The sequence below is a fragment of the Clinocottus analis genome, unplaced genomic scaffold (assembly GCF_023055335.1).
Source record: "Clinocottus analis isolate CAN_PGR_092001 unplaced genomic scaffold, fCliAna1.0.p SCAF_22, whole genome shotgun sequence".
In the NCBI taxonomy this organism is placed as follows: Eukaryota; Metazoa; Chordata; class Actinopteri; order Perciformes; family Cottidae; genus Clinocottus; species Clinocottus analis.
In genome coordinates, this window is record NW_027175954.1 from 11,722,501 (window position 1) to 11,744,790 (window position 22,290).

The following is a 22,290-nucleotide window of genomic DNA, read 5'->3' on the forward strand; positions in this document are numbered from 1 at the left end:
ATAACGAGGCGAAATAACACACTGCGCATTAAAAAAGCCCGATGTTACGGCAGCTGAGAGGAATGTGTGACACAGGCACTATATTCTGTCCACAGCGCGCACGAGGTTTCTGCGCTGTGGACAAGTGGGTATGTAAACACCACTTCCCGATGTCCGAACCGGGCTCAAACATCTGGAAATACGTTTCAACAACACGACAAAGCGCGAGCGTTGTGGTGGTGGAATAGCTGCACGCGACCCACCTGGAAACTTGTGAGCGGAACGGCAGCAGAAGTGTGTGCTCGCGCTGCCTTCATATAGGCAAAGGTCCCCGGCCATAAAGCCCATGCATGCCCTTTAATGGCGAAAGGGCTGCGTTATACAACACGGTTAACCGACACAAGTTGAAACTCTCTGTCACGCTGTTTGAAAACTTCCACCGGAGGATATTAAACGTTAAAGAACCTGTAGTGGGTATGTTGCGTTTTTGGTCATTTCACTCCCGGACAGCGGAGTGTCCGCCGCCTCCTACCTACTCCAGTCCCCCGAAGAAGTTGCTCTGTGCTAAAGAAAAGCTCGTTGAGAGGCACAAATAGATGAAATGAAGTCAAAATGCGAGTATTGTCCACTTACGCGAAAACTCCCGTTTGCTCAAGTGCTGGGGTTTGCCTTGCTTGCGGCGAGACATGTTGGTTTAGTGGTGGCTTTTCGGCTGAGTTCACATTGGGAAATCCGTCCCTACAAGGTAGACTCCAAATGAAATATCTTCATTGATGCCTCTGACATCCAAATATGCAACAACAACAACAACAAAAAAAAGAGCTGCAGATCATACAGAGGCTGCTGCGTCGCGCGCTGCGGGCTGTGCGGACCTCTTCATGACTTTTTCGCAAAGAGAGAGTGATGGGGGTACGGCGATACCCCCCTGAGCTGCAAGTTCAAGTGCGGACGTGACGTTCCTGCGAACTTGAACGTCAGGAGATGGACAGACTGAGACATAGAAAACATGGGCAGGGCGAAGGCGGCCAGTGGGAGGGGGACAAGCCGTAATAAAAACCAATGGACACTCATTATGGACTACCTATGAAGGGAAGGAGGAGGGGGGGAAAGGGTGGGGGAGAAGAGAGGCCCCGAAGACACCAATGGACAGAGGGGATCAAGGGGGCTGGGCTAAGAGAGAGAGAGAGAGAGAGAGAGAGAGAGAGAGAGAGAGAGAGAGAGAGAGAGAGAGAGAGAGACAGAGAGAGAGAGAGGAGTGGAGTGGAGTTATCCCAGGAAGTCGAGGAGCAAAGCGCATGAACCAAACATCGCTTTGTAGCAGGGATGTGGCTGAGGAGTAATACACCCAGCTTTGCTGCTCCATTCATATTTATTAGTTTATTTTCAGGCTGATATGAATATTAAGTGAGTATGTAAATGTTCAGTGTTGACTCGAGATTGTATTTTTACATTAAGGTGGGTCAAAGTGTATATTTTTTCATTTATAACTTTATTTTTATTTTTTGCCATTTCAGTAAGATAATAATCATAATCATAATGATGCATTTAATTTATATAACGCTTTTAAGACTCAAATACATTTTCCAAAATATTTCTTGAATCAGCCTAAAAGCTACACAATTAAACTAATAAATAAAAATAAAAACAATAACAGAGCACACAATAAAATACTCAACAATAACTTTCTAAACTGTCTGTGGATGAATGTTATACAGGATATAAAGTGGATCTCCTTGCTTTGGTTTTTATCCACAGTGCAAATGTAAACACATCTAGACTGAGATACAATTGTGTATTAATATAAAATGATCCTATTGTGTGATCATTGTATTACTAATGAATTAAAATGAAAAAAAAACAGGTGACTAAAAAAAGATTTGAGCCAAGAATTTAGAATCCAGAGTCATTTGGTTTGTTGGCTGTATCATTATATCAGTTGATGTTATTAACCAGTGTATTAACGATGATACATATATATATATATATATATATATATATATATATATATATATATATATATATATGTTAATTTTTTCATCTGATAGGTCATCTGACTGATAAGCAGACCCATGTCTTAACAGAAGGCTCCAAGAGGCGAAGCACTTATTATTACAAAATAAAAGCCTAAAGATGAATGCTTAAAGTCATATGGAGGCATTAAAAAACACATTGACAAAATGCATCAATGAAGTGTGGCTGCAGAATAAGCAACAGACTGAAAACTTCTGTGCAGTGGAGGGGTATTTAGCTGAAACGATGATTGTTAGATATGAAGGTAACCTCAAGGATGAGTCTAATTCTATGTCCAAAAATAACACAAATAGGCCTAAAAACATTTTTTTAACATATGTTTGGCTTCATATTGTGAACAATGTGAATATAATATAAATATAAAATACAATATAATAGAAAAAAAAGACCGACCGAGTTTGAGCCCCATTAATACAGACAAGGGCATAAACAAAACATTCAAGACAGATAACAAAATATGAAACATATGGGTGAGAAAATTACCCATTACTGGCGTTGGTCTTCCAGACGGAATAAGTAGTGGTTTTATTTGATTTCATTAGATTTTCTTCTTTTATTTAGAGGGCGAGTTTAAGTTGATTATGTTTGCACCATGAACGCATCACAATTAATCAGGCCCAAAAAGCCCTTTTCCACATCACATCTCAATGCTTTGGCGCCATCTAGTGCGCCAAAGCGTCAATAGTGCGTCACTATGAATCATGCTATTAATATTATTATATACAGAGCTATTATTATATACAGAGCATTGAGTTGGGATGTGTGTGTGTGTGTATATATATATATATATATATATATATATATATATATATATATATATATATATATATATATATATATATATATATATATATATATATATACACATATATACATATACATATATACATATATATATATACACATATATACACATATATATATATATATATATATATATATATATATATATATATATATATATATATATATATATATATACACACACACACACACACACACACACATATACATATATACACACCCCAGATAACATGCTTGCCATGTGTATTAGCTCTGTATACTTCGTTTACAATAGCACAATATCCATGATAATAATAATGATATTACGTTAAATATATATTGCTCGTCCAATATATGGGCCTCTCACGGTTTGTTGTCAGTATTGCATAACCTCCTGCGCTCTTCCCATGAGCACATAGCGCCACCGTGAGGCCAGGGCACAGTGATGGTGAGGGAGCTGGGCTGGGCAGCGCGCTTGCGGGAGCAGCAGCGCTGTTGTTCACGATCCTCGTATCGAATGCTGGTTGTCCGTAGAGCACCTGGTGAGTTTCATCTATGTTCCTCTGTTTAAATGTCATATCCGGCCGATCCTGTTGTCCGTCGCTGCTAACTCTGCGCCGAGGATGGAGGCGACGGGGAAATGAGCATCGCTGTGTTTGTGCGACAAAGCCCCCCCCCCCCGCGCGCGCCTCCCCCCTGCTCCCGCCCCCCATACGTCGTCCATAACTGAAGAGAGCCTTGGATGCACAGCAGCAAACCGCCTCCATAACCTGATTTACAACTGCACGTGATAGCTGTTATCCGAAATATATCTAAATTGGCCTCTATCGGGCTTAAAGAGCGCGCGGACGTGAAGAGGAAAACCCTGAACGAGAAGGACCAACACGCTTCAAATGGCAAGTCGGTGTAAGCATTCACGACAGACACCCTTTAGCTTTACATTTATTTATACCATAATATGCGAGGTCCTGGTGTAGCACTGGGCTCCTCTGAGGAGATGTCCCTCTCTCCAAGATAAACGTTGCACTGAGACACGGCCTAGCTGAACTAATGTGCAGGCTCTGTCATTGGCCGGCTATAACCCAGCGGCCACCGCCGCTTGCAAGCGCACGTGACGTGTTGTCACTTACATCGGAGGTTTATGTCTTAAGAGAGTGGAGGGAGCTGTGTGTGGTCAAGCGTCTAAAAGGGAAATCTGGGTCACTAGAAGCCCGGCCAGTGAAAGGCTTCATCGTCCATTCCTCCATAGGGAGAGGGGGTGAGAGGGTGAGGGACTGTCAGATCCCGTCGGAATCGGGTTGATGCTTCAAAATGAGCCCCAGATACGGCAAAAGTGTGCGTAATTAAATCTCACTAATTCACCCATGGCTTCTTCGGAGGGTGAGTCAGCAAGGCCTGTGTGCCGATGATGCTCCTGCAGACAGAGGGAGACCGGCTGTTCGTCTCAGTGAAAAGAGCTGTTGTGCTGGTTCATGTGCATGAGAAGTCTGACAAGTGAATGGGAATCATATGAGCGCATCTTGGGCGAGCGGGGATGTGGGTTTACGAGGAAAAACATTAGCATTCGCTTCCTGCCTCCTTCTTGCCTGCCTCTGAGTTGTCTGACGTTCTGCACAGTATCCAATCAAATTAGCTGTCTTTCTCATAATTTACACCACATCATCCTCACTTCCCCCTTCTCTTTGTACAATATCTAACTTTTCCAATTTGTTTTGTGGGCATGTCCAATGAGTATTTAAATTTGGGAGTTTAGTAGGATGAATCCGCTTTTTACCCTTACCCGTTCTTCTCTGATGTTGTCTGCTGCACTACAGTGAAATATATACCAATGTCCTCGGGTGATACCTGAAATAACTACTACACACACACACACACACACAGATGTTGTTCTGTAATTTTGTAAAACAGCATGCCTCATTTTCGCTTTTGTAATGCAGCTTTTTATTGATAAAAGCGTGACTCATGAATAGACTCATAGATGGATAGATGGCTAACACGGTTCCTGTTTTCAGGAGGATGCAGTAGGGGTCCACGGTGAGCGAGTGAGGCGGAGATGAGTTTGACTTCCTGGTTCCTGGTGAGCGGCGGGGGGACGCGTCACCGTCTCCCCAGGGAGATGATCTTCGTTGGGAGGGACGATTGTGAGCTGATGCTGCAGGTACAAGCCTCTGAGCTGTCACTTCTTCATCTAGGCTGGATTATGATTTGAACCGCTGAGATCGGCGTGGATTACAATGATTGACTGGATTCTGTGTGATTCAGTCCCGTAGTGTGGACAAGCAGCACGCCGTGATCAACTATGAGCCCAATACAGACGAGCATAAAGTGAAGGACCTGGGCAGCTTAAATGGGGTGAGTGTTTTTATGTTAACAGCTTTATATCTCTGTTTATAAAAGAAACAATATGTGATCTCATATGTCTGAGAGACTGTATTATAACCAGAGTCTTCATGCATCTAAACATTGATGTATATATTGTACTTTGACACTATAGCAGGCTGTCACATTCACCTGCTGTAGGGGAAACATTTCTCTGTGCTGAGACTGCTCTACAACTTGTGCATTTTTAAATAATTTGCAGCCACTCATTATTCAATTTGCAATTTCCATGAGTGGACAACAAAACATTTTTGGGGGGTCTTAAAGTGATTTGCTGAACTTCAAGATTCATCACCTCTCAACTACAGAAGATTGTTTGTCCTCAACAGCGGTTTTGTTGTGTTATGAAGACAGTTGTTTGATAAAGTTTTTAATGGAGTTTTAAACACTCAATTATATTTTGACGAGTTTTACAACAAAACTGTTGCAAAAAAGGACAAAGAAGCTTAACTTGTCCAAAATGCCAAAAATACAGTGAAAACAAACACAAAAACTATGATTAAAAAATAAGTGAAGTGGACATGGATTCACCTGTCCCAAACCTGTTTTTACTACTCAGTGTTTAGGCATAATTCAGTCATTACATGATCACTGATAGATTTAAGGTCCTGCCTCTTGTTCATACTTGCTGTCTCTTTATGTTTGCAGACATTTGTAAATGATGTCCGAATACAGGAGCAAATCTACGCCACACTGCAAATTGATGACAAATTGAGGTTTGGATATGATATCCTTTGATTATGATCTTGCGTGTCTCTCAAACCCAGTGACTTGCTGCACAAGGTCAGTGTACATGGGCAACACTGTAACTTTATCTGTTCCTCAATAACTGTGAATCCTCATTGTACTTTGCCTGCTGCATAATAGATGCGGCTGTGTTTGTCACCCCTGCAAAGAGCTCACTGTCTTCTACCTTAACCTGCCTCACATACCAACCTGTTCACTGTCGTTCGAGGGGAGATGCATATTCCAGAGGAGGCTCTCAAGGTCAGACGGCACCTTGTGCATGTTCATGTGTTAACGGACAAAATAATTATGTGATCTTAAGGCAGTAAAGTCAGAAATCTCTTGTGTTTTTTCTTCAGCGTGAGAGAGAGAGGTGAATTTTAGTCAGAGAAAAAAGAGTTCAGATTAACTGGGTAAAATACAACTTCACAAGATTGATGAATCTGCTGTTTTATCACAGCAAACTGCCCTGAAAGCTGTAGAAAGGATATTATGTCGATGAAAGTCCTACAAGGAAGATGAAAGTCTGATATTAATATTGAGGATGTCTTCTCAATTTTAAGATAGGAAAAAGGAAAATGTATAGTCTTGAGTTATGGGCTATAAATGTGTGTGACAAGAATGTAAAAAAAAAAAATCTGGCGGCCCTTCTATAAATTAAGTAGAACATTTTTAACGTTTGGCCTCGATTTCTCTAAACCGTCCTTTTCCCCTTCCATACATCAGCATGAGAAGTTCAGCAGCCAGCTGCAGCTGAACCAGAAGAAACCTCCAGAGGGGCAATCGTGTAAATCTGAGGTTAAACTCTCTGAGGCAACAGCAGGTCCAGCGTGTGACGGGGCCTCCGCCAAGCCCCCCGAGGCCAGCAGGGCGGAGGATAAGACGAGAGGTGAGAAGGTCTGAGGACGCACAGACACCGGTTGCAGCACCACATGAGCATATGAATGACGCAGACGTCAGTCTTCTGATGCCACTTTCACAAATGTAGTATGAGGTTAACGTATTACTGGTTAATTATGTTTAAAAATGTATCAATCAAAAAGAAAATGGACCTCTTGTCTTCAGGCCACTCAAAGCACTTTAACACTACATGACATCATTCCCACCCATTTATACACTGATGGAAAGAGCCGCCTGCCCATCAGGACTAACTAATGTTCATACACTGAAGGCACAGCTGCAGGAGCAGTTTTGGGGTTAAATGTCTCGCCAAGGACATGTCGACAAGAGATAGCGGAGCCGGGGTATTGAAGGACAGTCGTGAAAACATTTGACGGTTCTTGCTTCTTATATCTTTGTAAACTGAAGATGTTTTGTGCGTTACTCATTTGGGTGGATTGTAGTTTCACAAATTTCTGCAAAAAAATGTGTGCTGCCCTTGTACGACTAAGGGATTTGTTGTTTTTACCAGGAGACGTAGCATTGTCCACAATCACGCCCCTCTACGGTCAGCCTGCCTGGTGGGGAGATGGAGAACCTGGCAACCAGCAGCAAGGGAGGCCAGAGGAGAAGAGCTCTGATCGGAAGCAAGAAAAAGCTGATACAGGTATTTACAATGCTGTAAAAAAACAAATGTGGTTGTGAAATATCTCTAATTTGCCCAACTTTAAATATGTTCACTCCTAATGAATACATTTGCTCCTTCCATTGTAGTTAGTAGTCTCTGTGGTGCAAAATACATGCTTGCTTTTTTGACAGACATCAAGAAAAGTGCAGAGTTCCCAAAGTCTGCCCTGCAAGCAGCTTCCAGTCAGGAGCCGAGCTACTTCGAGATCCCAACCAAGGATACATCCTCAGCGGGGAAAGTGAGCGGTGAATCCCCCTCGCAGGAACTAGAGGCTGGTGCCTCTTCCGCTGCAGAGCCCATCCATGGCCACGCCTCCTTCACCATTGAGTTTGACCCCGGGGCGACGGGTAAAGTGGCCGTAAAAGACAGAGTGGTGAAGGTCGGACCGGAGACCAGGCCGCGTCCTAAACGGGCTGTCGGGGAGGAGCTGAGTCCCCTTCAGACTGCCATGGTAGCTGCCGAGGTTAAAGTTGCCGACTGGCTGGCCCAAAACGAGCTGCCGCTGGCTCTGAAAGACACGGTTGCAGAGGATGATGGAGAGAGTGTGAAAAGTGATGTGCCTGTACAACTGAAGAGCCTTAAAGGTGTGTATGTGCAGCCATCTGGATTAAACTAAGTTATGTGTATATCCTGCTTGCTTTTCACAGTTATATATTATTTTTATATTAGCCAAAGCCTCTCTTTAACCCTCCTTGTCTCTTTCTTTAGCCTAGACTCTGACCCCATTACCTTCCTCTCTACCTCTCCCATGCCAGGCAGTAAACATGAGGACGGTACTCAGAGTGACTCAGAGAACGCACTGGGAGAGCAGCGCAGGGCTGCAGCAATGGAGCAGCGCTCCTGGGGTCTGTGGGGCGGCGCAGGGATGAAGATCCGAGAGGGTCGCGCAAACGTACCAGAGGGGCTCTTTGCAGAAGAGGACAGTCCCGCGCGCCGTCGCAAAACTTCAACTTCCAAACTGAAGGGTGGGTTCGTGGAGAGGCGACGTGGAGAGGCACCGCATCAGCAGAGCGGCCGTGAAGAGTGCTATCACCATGGGGATGATTATAGTGACAGAGGGACCTATACCATCGAGGTGGAGAATGGGGATCAAGAGGAGGAAGAGGCCAGGAAAATGATCGACAAGGTGGGAAAGAAGAAACTCATAACTCAGCTCCTTTTCTATAATACGTTGGTTTCTGATTTTCTATTACAAAATGATCATTTTAATTCATTTTGCATGTGTGTGTGTGTTGCAGGTGTTTGGTGTGGATGAGCAGGAGGCTGTGTGTGTGTCCAGTTTGGGGGTCGCTGACCAAAGAGAGAGACCCGCCTCCCAGAGGTCTGGTATGGGAGACAGAGGAAAGCCTGGACGCATGGAGACAGAGGTGCAAAACCTCAACGCGTTTAAATTCAAGCTTAACAGGTCTTTAAAGACTATATATATTACCGTATTTCTTTCCTGCCGTCTTTGTGCAGGTACTATCTGAGCAGCTGATGGTGGGCGGCCCTCGCTGGGTTTCGCAGTGGGCTACTCTGGCTGCCAGTCACATTCGGACAGACCCTGAGGGATCAGGAGGGGAGAGTCACATCATGGTCACAGAAGACAGAGGTACTTGTGTAAAGCTCATTTGAAGCTGACGTTACATCATGTGGCATAGACACGTTTGTCAGCATTAAAATTACAGACTGCCTAACAATTCATTAAAGTATGAAGAACACAATGCCATCTCATGGTTCATCTCAGAGAAATAGAATCGCTGAACAGTGCATCAACTCCACCAGCATACCAGCCACCATTGAAATGTAACACACATTGATCAGAGGATGCCCTATACTAACAATAGTTTGTTCTGTCCTTTCAGCTGAAATAAGTGAGTCCAGCCACTCAGCCTCCTTTGCCTCGTCTGGATACACAGAGCGTAAGAGGAGAACCCTGCCCCAGCTCCCTGGTGAGGAGCTCGGCCTAGGAAGGAGGACCCCGGGTGCAGGCCTGCTTACAGATATGGGGGAGAAACAGGACACAGAGCTACAGGAGAAGGAGAGCCAGGAGGACAAGATGGCCAGAGGAAAGACTCGACCCAGTCATGGCACGGGAGGTGTGGGCAGTCACGGTGGTAGCCCCAGTCGCTCCTCACCAGCCAAGTCGCAGGACAGCGCTGGCGGGAGATCAGGCAAGTCAGGTGTGTTGGCGAAGCTCCCGCCTCGTCCACTGACCAGCGGGGAGAAAAGAATTGAGGAGGTGCAGCACAGGAAAAAGGAAGAAGAGAAGGCCAGGGAAAGTAGTGGGAAACCATTGTTTAGGCAGGAAAGTTTTACTGTTGAGAAATCAAGCTCCAACGTACCCAATGAGCTCATACCTCGTATCGATGGGCTCACAGGCAGCAGGACTCAGAGAAGGGAGACTGGCGTTGACAGTGCCATGCTACAGAAAGACTCGGAAGCTGTGGCAGCCTTTTTAGAGACAACTGTGTCAGACCAAGGGGATCCACCAAGTCAGTCCATTGAGGGCTCCATGTCTCCAGAGTCAGACGTGGACACGACCAGCACAGTAAGCCAGGCGGATGGAGCGAGAAAAGTCATCCAGAAACGGCGAATTCTTGCAGGACAGCAGAAGGAGAGAACGGTCGTGTGCTCATCGGGGAAAGGCCCCGCCTGGAGCAGAGAGACCCAAGACAGGAGGGTCAAGACCAGGGCATCTGGTCCTCAGCAGCCCAGTCGCCCCTGGACTTCCCTGGACCTCACTGATGATGACGTCAACTCCAACTCACTCCTCTCTGATTCCCAGCAGACCTCTACGCAGGAGTCTAGAAGTACAAACACCAGAGCCCAGACTGGGAGCACAAAAGTAGGGGCTAGCACCAAGTCTAGCCGGGCGAAAATCACCCAGACGCCAACCTCTACCGCAACCAGTAAAACCACCAATGCCCCCAAGCCCAGGCCCACCAGGGCATCCCTGCTGAGGCGAGCCCGGCTGGGGGACTCCTCAGACACTGAAGCCGCTGAGCTCGACCGGATGTCGGTAGCCTCGGAGGCCTCCACCGCTAGTTCCACATCCAGGACAGGCATGGCAAGAAGGGGTATGTCCAGGATAGAGGCTCTGGCGCAGCCAAGAAGGCCGAGGGTGGGCTCCCCGTCAGCCCAGAGTGACTCAGAGGCCACTGTGACAAGGAGTAGGGGTCTAGGGGCCCGGAGCGTTGCAGGGGATTATACCATCCGACAAGGACCGAGAGGATCCAACGTGACCTCGGTGTCTGGACCCAGAGCCAGGGCTAACAGTGCCTCCAAGCTGCCCGACAAGAATAAAGGCTCCTCCTATGGACATGTCCCACCTGTGTGTAAGTAGTTACACAGTAAACCATTTCCTTTCAGGTCCAGTGGAAATGTAAATAGTATTTTCTTTCATACACTCTGTTCTTGCACTTGTTCTAAACAGCGTGTCAAGTGATCATGTATAATGTGAAAGAAATTGTTATCGTGACGAATCCACAGAAAATGATCTCCCTCAGTTTCATTCAGCTTTTTGTTTCGTTTAGGCCAACACCAAAGTTAGTGACTAGCTGGTGAACATTGTGCAGCATTTAGAAGTTAAAGAGCCGGATATTTATCTCAGGAGTTAGTGGAGAACCAAACAGCGGAGGGTTGTCAGAAAGGTAGCTCCACATGAATACTAATATTGCTGTGTGTCTGCAAAATGTGTTCAACTTGTGTCTAACCCTTTAGCCATATCAACCTGGGTGTTGTGTTTACAGCATATTCAAAGCATCATCTAACCTTAACGTCCATTCTTCCCTTACATTAGCTGGCACCCGGTGGCGCCGCGTGCCTGTGGAGTATGCCTCCACCTCGGAGGACGAGTATGGCTCAAACCGCCACATATCCAAGCAGAGCAACGCGCGTCCGTTCCCCTCCACTCGGGTTGCCCAGCTTGGGGGTTCAGCCCCAGCAACTCCGACTCCCACAGGCTTATCTGCCCTGAGGCAGAACTCCAGGGAACAGGACGAGTACATGAGAGACTGGACAGCGCACAGTGAGGAAATAGCCAGGTACGTGAGTGAGAGGTTCTTGAGAACACTAATGAGTCACGAGGATTATTCAAACACTCTTATCTTGCATATGTGGATGTTATTATTTTCCGTTATTTGCTTTTTGGATTCGTGCAGTGTTTTTGATAGATATGAGTTTGTGTATGAAAATAAATAGCACCAAATAAAACATTCAAGAACATGTATTTAATCCTATATCAAACACGGATTTCCTATTCATCAGGATTAGCCAAGACCTAGCCAAAGACCTCGCCATGCTCGCCAGAGAAATCCATGATGTGGCCGGAGAGATCGACTCAGTCAGCCCGGCAGCCACCGACCCGGGAGTTCCGGTAGTTAACGCCTCACAAAATTCATATTTCTATCTGCTACAATTACAAAATCTCAAAATTTGTATTTATTTTCTGCTCCTCAGATGGAGGAGCGTGTACTTGATGTCAGCTTGGACCTGAGCGGTCCCTCCGCAGAGCCCAGCAGCATTGTGGGAACCAATGGACGGTCTGTGGAGCTTCGGCCCCGAGGCTCCGGTGGACAGAGCTCCCGCTCCATCCGCCGACAGACATGGAACTCAGAGGATGTTAGTCCCTGTTTCAATATCAAACAATACCCAAAATATGGAGGCACTCGAGATACCAAAGGGCTATTCCAGAGTTTTAATCAAGCAAAATATAGAAGTCTGAAAGTGTTGACTATATGTGTAGTCACAGATTAACATGTACCTCAGTGTGCCACTAGATGGCGCTCCCTTCAGCTCAAACAGACAAACTGCTCTGATTGGACTCTGAGCCGATGAGACAGAATATGATTGTAAATGTATACATAGGCATCGCTATAATTGGACTGAATTAAGCAATGGCACGTTCGTATTGTATCTGCTTTCATGCTGGTGTTTGTTTGTTTTTCCTCTTCAGGCGGTGTTGGACAGTTTACTATTAGCATCTGTTACTCAGCTCTCAACGAGGATACGTCAGTCTGTCGACAAAACAACCTACAAAATCAGGTGAGGGTCATGTTACATCACTAAACAGGACTGTGCTGCTGTTGTAATCTGGTCTCAATGTGATGCACATTATACTGAGAAATGGACACATGCAGGTAAGAATTGCAGCTGTGAAGACTCCTGTGTGTGTTTGATGACGGAAATAGGCCAATCAACACAATTATGAGTGGCACATCATGAAGGTTCACACTGACAGCCAGCTCCATGTCATCCTAATGATCACACGCTCGATGACAACTCAGGTGTTTTGTTCATTCCTACAGTCTACAAAATAAGATCAGTGCAACAGTCAACCAACACAGTATTTAAAAATATGGATGTATTTTTTACTTTTATCTATTTTTGTACCGGCTTGGCGTCCAGGATCCTCTTCAAGGATAAAGAACAGAAATGGGAAGACATTGAGAACAAGCTGCAGGCTGAGCGTGACTCTTTACTCCTCAAGAGCTCCAATAAGGTGATGACACCCACTTTTCACAGCCTGTCATCTACTGAAGGCTCGCAACACGGACAAGACAGTAATATTTGTTAAATATCTCAGATAGATTGCCATAAAATTTGGTTCAGACATTTATTCTCCCCTCGGGTTGCATTGTAATTACAGAAAATCCAAATTGCCCTTCATGTTTTGGAACTTGGAACAAAGTAATGACTGTTTATGAGGTCATTAGCAAACGATGGTGAACTCGGCCCACATCATACCTGCTGAATATCGTTAGCATTGTCATCGTGAATGTGTCAGCATGTAACTCAAACGCAAGGCCGTGCTGAAGCGCAGCCTCACAGTCACCAGCGTGGAGGTAAACTCTTTTAGTGTTGCTTCAGAATATGTGGGGGAGGGTTTCAATACTGGCTACTTTGAAACGACTGGTCATTTTAAAGTTATGCCTGAATGATAATGTGATATATATGGTCACTACTTTATATGTTGACTGTAATATGCTAAAGGATCGCACACAATATTGACAATTAAGTGCAACGAACTGTATTGTGCCCGTTAGTTAAGAGACTTTTTGAAACAGTTATCAGACGGATTAATTTCAGGGTCTAATCAGCATAGTGTTTACTTTTTGGCATTAGTTTGGCATAAATTATTACAAAAAGACGGATACTGGAAGGTACTTTTATATGTCAAAAGAAATGAATTATTTTGACTAAGAATTTGTTTATGTCAAATATGCAGGACCGTTTCAAAGGGTGAGATTAATGTCTTTTGGTTTTAAATCCACTCCTTCCTCTTTCTCTTTAATCGTCCAAACCACACACTATCTGATCCCTTACAGGAGCAATCATAGTGACATAATAATCATAGTGAGTAGTGACAGTATGATTTGATCCCACAGACAGTTGTAAATCAAAGACATTTCAGTCATGCATATACCATTTTGACTACCTTGCTGATTCACTTTTCGGAGAGCGGAGCTCGCCAAATATGATTGTTTTGATGGATAAAAACGACCTACAAGCTGTTGCGGTTGCAAAAAGTTAGGGGGCCACAAAAGTTTTGCTTCTCTCGAGGGCAGTGTCATAAATCCTTCCTTAAACCCAGCCTGGCCTCGTGTGAACCCCCCAAAAAATATGTCTGTCCACCACAGGGAAAGGGCTCGTAAAGCATAGCTGAGCGGACGTGGCATCACTCCAACTTATTTCTGCAACAAAGAGATGAATGGAGTTGATTTATTTGGTGTATGAACTTTCCCTTACTTAGTCACAACCATAAATTGAAATGTTTAATTTATGTTCTCTTTACAGGAGATTTCCACCATTCTTCAAGACCTCAGGAGAGTGGAGAGACAACTGCTCGGTACGGATGTGACGCTTTTCTTTAGTTTTTAGTAAACTATCACTCATCAAATTACAAATATGTGTATTTTGATCTGTCTTGTGTTAAACTCAAGATGTTTGTTCTGCGCCAATCTGACAGTAATTGACATGATGGTGGACCCAGACGGCACCCTGGATGCCCTGTCCAATCTGGGCCTGACCAGCCCTCTGACTGAGCAGAAGATCGGCCCTGGGACTCAGCAGGGGGCGCCGGTGTTGCACCCTGGAGCCGAAGCGTCCTCCAGCACAGTCCCCAGGCCTGAAGGACGGGCCACTGAATCCTCCGGACCTTTTGACCATGCAGAGGTTGCAGAGCGAGACTCCGGGCCCCAACAGGGCCCTCGATCCTACAAATGATGAAGGACATTCTTCAGGATGCATCCTTTCTGTTGGACATACCCTGAAGATGTGAGGTGAGGAAATGTTGAAGTATATGATGCCTATTCAATAAAAGAGCCTGACTATATACATGTCTCTCACACTGACTTGTGATAGGACTTTATAAAAGTCCAACACTACCAAATAACAGCTCTGGTCAGATATATAAATGAAACCATAACAACATTATGAAGAAGCTATGACATAATATACTGTGTTTTTGTGTTGCAGCTCATTCTTATTATCTGTTATCCTTAAAAATCAATTGAAAAAAAACAGATGTAAAAGATGAAAGGATTTAATGTTTACGATAAACGTTCCATATTTTTGTTTTTATTCCAAGCCTTTGAAATCTTTCTATTCCAATCTTAAGCTGATTTAAAGCCAATGCAGAAATCCAAACTGGAAAGGGTCAACGTTGTCAAATAAGGATTCAACAGATGTATATGTCAAGTGTTCTTCTATCCTGCCATAGAATTATTTATAATAATTAATATATTGTTTGCCTGTTGCAATTGCAATCCCCAAACCTGCCTCAGTAATGATTTTCCACCAGGAAAGGCCACGTTGCTTATTTTCTGGGAAAAGAACTGGGTATGTACAGTATGTACCAGTATAAATGTTTATTATAGTTCAATTAAAAACCCCACTCATGCCTTTTTTCCTGTGGCGATTTGAAACCAGTGTATCAAAGATAGATTGTGTTTGTTAATAGAAACTATCAAATCAAATCTAGCCCCCAAAAGGTTTTACTCTTCCAAATGTATTTTGTCACAAGTGCCCTGGATCAAACAATCATTACATTGGAGGATGAGAGAAGTTAGAGTGGACAGGAAATAAGAGATGGAGGTGAACTTTGTTTTGCACATTATGAATCCGATATATGTTAATATTCATCTCTGAGGGACCAGAACATGACGTGCTCCCACGACACTCCCTCATCGTGTTGTTGTCCTCCACTAAAAGCAAAGCAGGGTGAAAGCCAGCTGCCTGTTGAGCAACAGTTGCTCAGATTATTTTCTGATCACAAACAAAATGTTGTGTTTGAACCAGCAAAGACGGCCCTCCAAGTCCTGCAGCTGCATTTCCTTGTTAAGGAAGCAATGGAGGGATGGACAGTGTAATCACTGTAGGTTTTCCAGTGTCTTGCCTCATGCCAATGTTTACACATGAATGTAACCTGATCAAAACTGTTGGAACATTTTAGCCAAAATGACTTGAATAAAGATTGATAATTACATTTTTGTGCTCAGCACCTACGGTACTTTGTCTTTAATTACATTTGAGCATTTGGAGAATTTTTCTTTGGATGTTTTGTATGAATTTTCTTTTTCTTTGTAATGATGTGTTGACTTTGCAATACCTGTGTATTGTTTGTCTCATTTTCAATAAAATGCATGATAATCATGAGTTATTTTACATTATTCCATTGGAGCGCAGGTTCACAGTTTTGGTCAAATGGGAGCTGAAATATTTTTTGACAGTGGTAGAAAGTAACAAAGGACATGTAAGTACTGTGCTTAGTTTCGAGATACATGCTTGAGAATATCCATTGTTTGTCACTTTACACTTCTACTATAAGCTAAAAGTGTCACGGTGTCTGTAGGTGTGTAAACACAACTAGTTCCTAGCAAATTTTCTAAACCGTTGCATTTACAGCTTGTCTCTGCCCCCAAGTGGACAAAAAATATATTGCTAATTCTAAGTGAAAGAATAAATCACGTTTTAGTAACTGGCACTTTTAAAAGTATTTCAGCACTTTTTTTCACCACTGATTTTTGAATTAACATTTAAAAGGAAAAAAGTGTTGAATAAAGTGAGATGAAATTATCTCAGACATGAGGTCAAACTTCATTCACCTAGCTCTAAAAACCTGATTACTCCATTTAAGTTACATTTGTAAAATCTTAAATATTATATCGGTGGAGGCTTCAAATAAACCCAATTGGCTTTTTGCCTCTTCCTGCACTGTGCTATTAATTTATCTCCGTTATGTATTGTTTATTTGTTTGAATTGTATTGCTTGAATTGTGCAAATAAATAATACTGTAGGAGGAGGAATGCACACAATATAATATCGCAAAAAAAAAGTTTCTACTTCATCTTCATCACGCCAGATTGTCCTTTTGGCAGCCATCACCCAAAACTACAACCTCTTCTCCACAAGAAGCCTGATCTCCCCCCTCCCCATCTGTTCTCTTGCTCCTTTGCAGAGGCAAGTACATACAACAAATTAGGTTTTTAGAGGCCCCGCTGCCGAAGCCAATGCACTACTAATTTTATGTCTCCAGATATTCTGCTCTACTTCTTTAATCCTGAAGCTGTGTCAGGGTTCTCTCCCTCGCGAACAACACTCACCGCGGCTGCTGGTGCACATCAGCGCTCCTGCAGGTGTTCATCCCAAGAGGAAAGAGTTTGGCTGAATTGTTCCCACTTGGGTGTATTCACTACCGCACTCACACCGTTTGCATTTATTGCATATGAATAAAATATACATAACACTGCAGCATTTTCTGGTACTGATCTGGACCTCGTTAGAATAACAATGATGTGTTTATTTGCTCATGTAAACACATTCAAAATGAAAACAAATATAGGATGTTTGCCAGGTGATGCACTATTCAGTGTAATTTTGTAACTGTCATTGATGATTTATCACCTATGCGGCCTCAGACTGAATAAGATGTATGAGGCTGCGCTGTGTGCGTGCAGGATACTGGAGGTATGTTCTGCACCTCCTCATTGATGCACCTACTTATGGGCATTGGGGAGGACAACAACAGAATAAGGCAAGATAAAATGCTTTGTTGGCTAATTGAATCCACTTTACGGTCAAGCAGTAGTAGTTCACAAACACAATTTGAAATATTTCAACATTTTGGTAGATATGCTTGGTAAATACCGATGGAAACAAAAGCTGCCTACCAGCACCTCAAAAACATGTCATGTTATATCTGGTTTCTGTACAAAAAACAAACCTTGAGAGTTAAAAGTTAACAAGAGAATAGTATCAATCTGCTCGTGTCATTTTTCACAAAAAAGCTAATTCAAAACAATTGACAGGCATGCCTGAATAAAATGCTGAAATGCTCCAAAAGGCTCGGTAAGTATTGACACAGTCGCCACAGAGGGGATGGGGAGAGGAGGAGGGGAGCGGGGGGGTTCTGAATTACATCAGCACAAAGTCAATTCTTCTTGCAGCAGCACCTTTTTGTTCCCATAATGTAAATATTCAGTCACCTTGTTTGTGTGTGGTTATGTGTGTGTGCCACTTTTACAGCAGGCAGATGGCGTGTCTTTAGACCTGTCAGGAAGGTTTCTTAAGGTGAGGCTACAGTACTTCTGGCCGCTACGTCTCCGCCAGTATCAGTATTCTGTGTGTGAGGTGTAAATGGGAGAGATTAGATTTCAGTATGTGTGTGTGTGTGTGTGTGTGTGTGTGTGTGTGTGTGTGTGTGTGTGTGTGTGCGCGCGTGTGTGTGTCCTCACACTTTTCTCAATCAGATTACTCTCCTCCACTGTCTGCTTTCTTCCTGTCTTGTCCAGTGCAGCAGCTCCTGCTGTCCGAGGCCTCATCTATAAACCCACCGTAGCCCAACTGCAAAAAGACACATGCGCACACCCTCCCTAACCAGTGTGTGCGAGTGTGTGGACACACTGCTGCTCCAACAGATGCTGTAGCTCACACGGCACAGAGACCAATAGTGGCTGATTCAGCTACTGAATGATAGATAGATAGCAAAGAAAAGCTATAAGACGGGAGTGACAGCCTTTCTGTGTGTCTGTGTGTCTGTGCGTTCGACTGTCTGTACCCCAGCAGACAGCAACACACAGGTTATCAATGGAACTGTCAGATGATCCAAGGTCGAGGGGGCGAGAGGCATCCTGTGCTGTGTCCCAGAGGAGCAGCAGCAGTGCTGTCCAACAGCAGGGCTACTCCGTGTCCATCTTTTTACGTCTCAAAGACCAGCTGGAACAGATTACTTAAGTGCAAGTTAAGATGAAAGAAATTGAAAAGAGACAGGTGACAAAAAGTTCTAATAGGAGTATCTCAAACGCATACAACTATGTTCTGTTCCATATGCAACTTGGTATTTTGTGAGCGGGGAGGCATTTGTTTGGTCCACTGAAAACCCTTTAATTCTGAAGGCGCTTGCCTCTGGTGTATCAGTCTCAGCTCTTGGGAATTGGTGCTGGAGAGGTGTGCAATTGAGCTCTGATGCTTCCAATGACAATCCATTATGCTCTTTGGATCATATGTAAATGATCTTAGTTACAAATAAATCATTTCCAAGAGGGGAATGGATAAACCATTTAATTGATTAGTTGATCAACAAAAAATAAATAGGCAACAACCTTGATAAACAATGCCCATCAATTGATGCCCTTTGTGTCTTTTGTTTTGGACCATTACTCAGGCACAATAAAGAACGTGAATATATCATCTTGGGCTCTGGGAAATTGTGACAAGCATTTTACTCCGACATCCTTAAAGCAGATATTTATATACAGTGTTTACAGCTGGTCTAAGGTCTGTGTTAAAATCAGCTGATGTGTACAACAGCACACAAACGCAGGCCCACTAAGTTCACAAGCACCTATCCAAATGTATACTTTAATAACATTAAGTCAAAAGTACCTGACTAATTCATATATTTCATTGATGATTTTAATTTTAAAAAAAGTCTGCCAGCGAATGAGTTTCAGGATTGATTGAATTGGAAAGTGGAAAGTAGGAATGAGCCAATAATACAAACGAGGCTGATGATAAATGTATGAAAGAAATATGAATGATAAGTGCAGGTCCACACATTGAATCATGCCTAACTTTAATCCTTAATATAAACCCCCACGGCTGACACCATCTTGGCTTTTTTGCCGGCAATTAACGGCAGTGATCATATTTGGACATGACGAGACAGCAACCTGTCAATCACAACTTATCCTGCACTGAAGCATACTCCGCTTCATGCTCTATTTTACTCAAGTGGGAACATCATTTACAAAATGAACATCATGTTGTATTGAAGAAATCTTTAAACTAGCGATTGAGACCATAAGCTCCTGTTTACAATGTTTACTGAGGGAATAAATCAAGTGAGAAGTTAAGTCATTTCATTATTGACTTCTATACGACCAGACTTCGCCCCCTGCTGGTCATCAGAGAGAATGCAACTTCTACATCGGCTTCACTCTTATAAGAACCGGAGTTCGGCGCCTGGGCTGCACATGGCCAACCCGACAAGCTATGATTACGAAATTTACAGCACGTAGACATTCCCAAACTTTCATACAAAATGTCGGCTTTAGAGGGTGTACTCCGCTGACTAAAACTTAGCTGTACTCACCCAGGAGTGAGCTATAGTGGCTCCAGTACTCACAGATGGGGCTTTCTGAACAAGACAACCTAACGGGGCTGTTTCTCACTGCTGGATCCCTATTTGCACCCTATCCACAGTCCCTTTGGCATCGGTCCCAGCTGTGACCCGCTGCATTGTGCCCAGTCAGCCTTCACTCAGCACATATCACCCTGACTATATATATATATATATATATATATATATATATATATATATGTATATATATATATATATATATATATATATATATATATATATATATATATATATATATATATATATATATATATATATACATATATATATATATATATATATATATATATATATATATATATATTTATTTATTTTTAAACACTTCCTGTGCGTGCATGGACACCTGCTGTTGAGCATTTGGTGTGAAGGTGAAACACCTCTTTTGAGGCGTCCTTCATTTGAGTCACAACAGGGCTGTGTTTGGATAGGTTGAAACAACGGCATCAGACCTTATAAAAATGTCAAAGACAGGAAACCTTATTATTTCGCCATCGGACACGGTGTGCATGAAAACCTTTACCTGCTTCAGGCCCATTTGCGAATGATTGTCTCTTGCAGTGTGGCTCGTAAAGATGAAGTCTATTTTAAATTGGTCTCTTGTGTTGGAGAGCTGTTCTGCACATCATCAGAATGTGACGCCCTGTACAGAGAGTCAGGAGGGAATAGGAATAGCACCGCGAACTGCTCTCCTGCAATGAGCGCCGCTTGGAAAGTGTACAGATAAAAGTGAGCTCTTCAAGCTGAAAAGAAAACGGTCCAGTTGGAAATAAATTAGTATACAATGTTGCTGCATGATGGTGGTGACTGTGCAGTTGGTAAATTGTTTATGTCAACAGTTTCCTGGTGTGACCGCTGCTGATAAGATAGATGAGGATCTCACTCATGATGTTGCTCAGCGAGGAATTGTGGCTCTGTCTCAGCTGATGTTCGGGGAACAGTAAAAATCCCTTCCTGTTTGAGTGTTTGGTTTGACCCCATATCTGCAGCTTTGGGAGCGTTCACCTCACCTGGGAAATGATCCAAACTATTCTGTCTCTTTCTCCTGCTCTCTCTCTTTCACTCACAGGCAGGGTGGTGTGCAGAGGGCACCTGGTCCAGACAAGCACAGCAGGTTTCACTGCTCTGACTTTGTTATTTGTCGCTCTGGAATCTCACACAGTGCTCCACCACACGTCCTTATAATGAAAAAACAAATGTTCTACGTTTTCTTTCGGAATAACAAATCATCAGTTTCATCGATAAAGAAAGAGTTGTTCAAGCACTGTTGTATTCACATGGAATTTGACCGATGGAAGATTGCAAAATGGAGTAGGGCAATACAATTAGGTGAAGCCGGCAGAAAACACCGCCAACAGGAGCGGTACACGGTGTTCCCGTCTTCCGCGACAGAATTTACAACCAGATGTCGTGTAGCTAGTTCCAAGAATATTCACTTAAAATAGTAGGGATGCACCTTTTTACAGCACACTACTTACTTTTGAGTACTTGACAATACAGAGTACCTCATGAAATTACAGTTCTAACAATGCCTTTGAAAACATTTTATTTCTGTCAGATGTTCCTCACTTTCTGACATTAATTAACATGGAACGTGACGCTGTTGCAGACATTTTAACATTCAACATGGAGTTACAAACTAAGCACAGTTCTTTGCAGTAGGAATGTCAATAGCCTAATTAGCCATTTAACTGTGCTATAAGTTTAAGTTGCTGTGAGGGACTTATAACTGACAGTCTCAATTTAATATTGATGCCTCTTTATGAGATACATGAGGAAGACCATCAGCGAGATGATTGGCTGGACATCTTTATAGACGAGAGGTTAACGTCCCCTTTCCGTTGTGGTATTGGATGTGGATCGAAGTACTTTTAAAAGTACAGTGTCTCAGTTGTTTACATTTTACTCGGCCTGCCCTTCAGTCCCATCTCCATTTCCCAAGGCCCATGGATTGAGCAACGATGTTAATATGTTCACGACAGCAACGCTAACTAGCTGATGTTCAGCATTTAGTATATTATTTGAAGTACATCCACCATCTTAGTTTTGCATTTTAGCACGCTAATATTTTCCAATTAGCACTATCGACAAAGAACATCTGAAGCTGATTGTAAAACAGTTTTACAGACATTTGATCATCCAAATATTCAACAAATTAGAATGTTGCACCTCATTTCTCTCTCATCCCCCTTTAGGTCCTTCCAT

At 43.2% G+C, this 22,290-nt stretch overlaps 2 protein-coding genes across 3 annotated transcripts in view; one reads left to right on the plus strand and one right to left on the minus strand.

The window, feature by feature from the left end:
* LOC137793216 (B-cell lymphoma/leukemia 11A-like) overlaps positions 1-883 on the minus strand; it is a 35,632-nt gene extending 34,749 nt beyond the window's left edge. The window contains exon 1 of the mRNA XM_068589238.1: positions 613-883. Within this exon, the coding sequence (XP_068445339.1) occupies positions 613-667 (55 nt within the window). The 5' untranslated portion in view covers positions 668-883. The remainder of the gene's footprint in view (positions 1-612) is intronic.
* A 2,364-nt stretch (positions 884-3,247) lies between these two features.
* On the plus strand, positions 3,248-16,097 carry cep170ab (centrosomal protein 170Ab). Of its 2 annotated transcripts, none has more exons than XM_068589173.1 (19): positions 3,248-3,335; positions 4,806-4,951; positions 5,056-5,145; positions 5,821-5,899; positions 6,101-6,159; positions 6,625-6,787; positions 7,310-7,444; positions 7,597-8,049; positions 8,221-8,591; positions 8,704-8,832; positions 8,924-9,056; positions 9,310-10,782; positions 11,247-11,490; positions 11,714-11,822; positions 11,906-12,067; positions 12,402-12,490; positions 12,854-12,947; positions 14,243-14,294; positions 14,415-16,097. In XM_068589173.1, the coding sequence occupies exons 2-19, from the start codon at positions 4,847-4,849 to the stop codon at positions 14,669-14,671; spliced, it is 4,197 nt and encodes a 1,398-aa protein (XP_068445274.1). In that variant the 5' UTR covers positions 3,248-3,335; positions 4,806-4,846; the 3' UTR covers positions 14,672-16,097. The 2 variants fall into 2 exon arrangements, with proteins under 2 accessions (XP_068445274.1, XP_068445273.1); XM_068589172.1 differs by lacking the exon at positions 3,248-3,335 and adding an exon at positions 3,535-3,689.
* The last annotated feature ends 6,193 nt before the right edge of the window (positions 16,098-22,290 follow it).

Coding starts and splice junctions, on each gene's coding strand:
- cep170ab (XM_068589173.1), top strand. CDS start 4,847: ATGAGTTTGACTTCCTGGTTCCTGGTGAGCGGCGGGGGGACGCGTCAC. Junction 7,445..7,596: donor GCAAGAAAAAGCTGATACAG/GTATTTACAATG, acceptor CTTTTTTGACAG/ACATCAAGAAAAGTGCAGAG. Junction 8,592..8,703: donor CCAGGAAAATGATCGACAAG/GTGGGAAAGAAG, acceptor TGTGTGTTGCAG/GTGTTTGGTGTGGATGAGCA.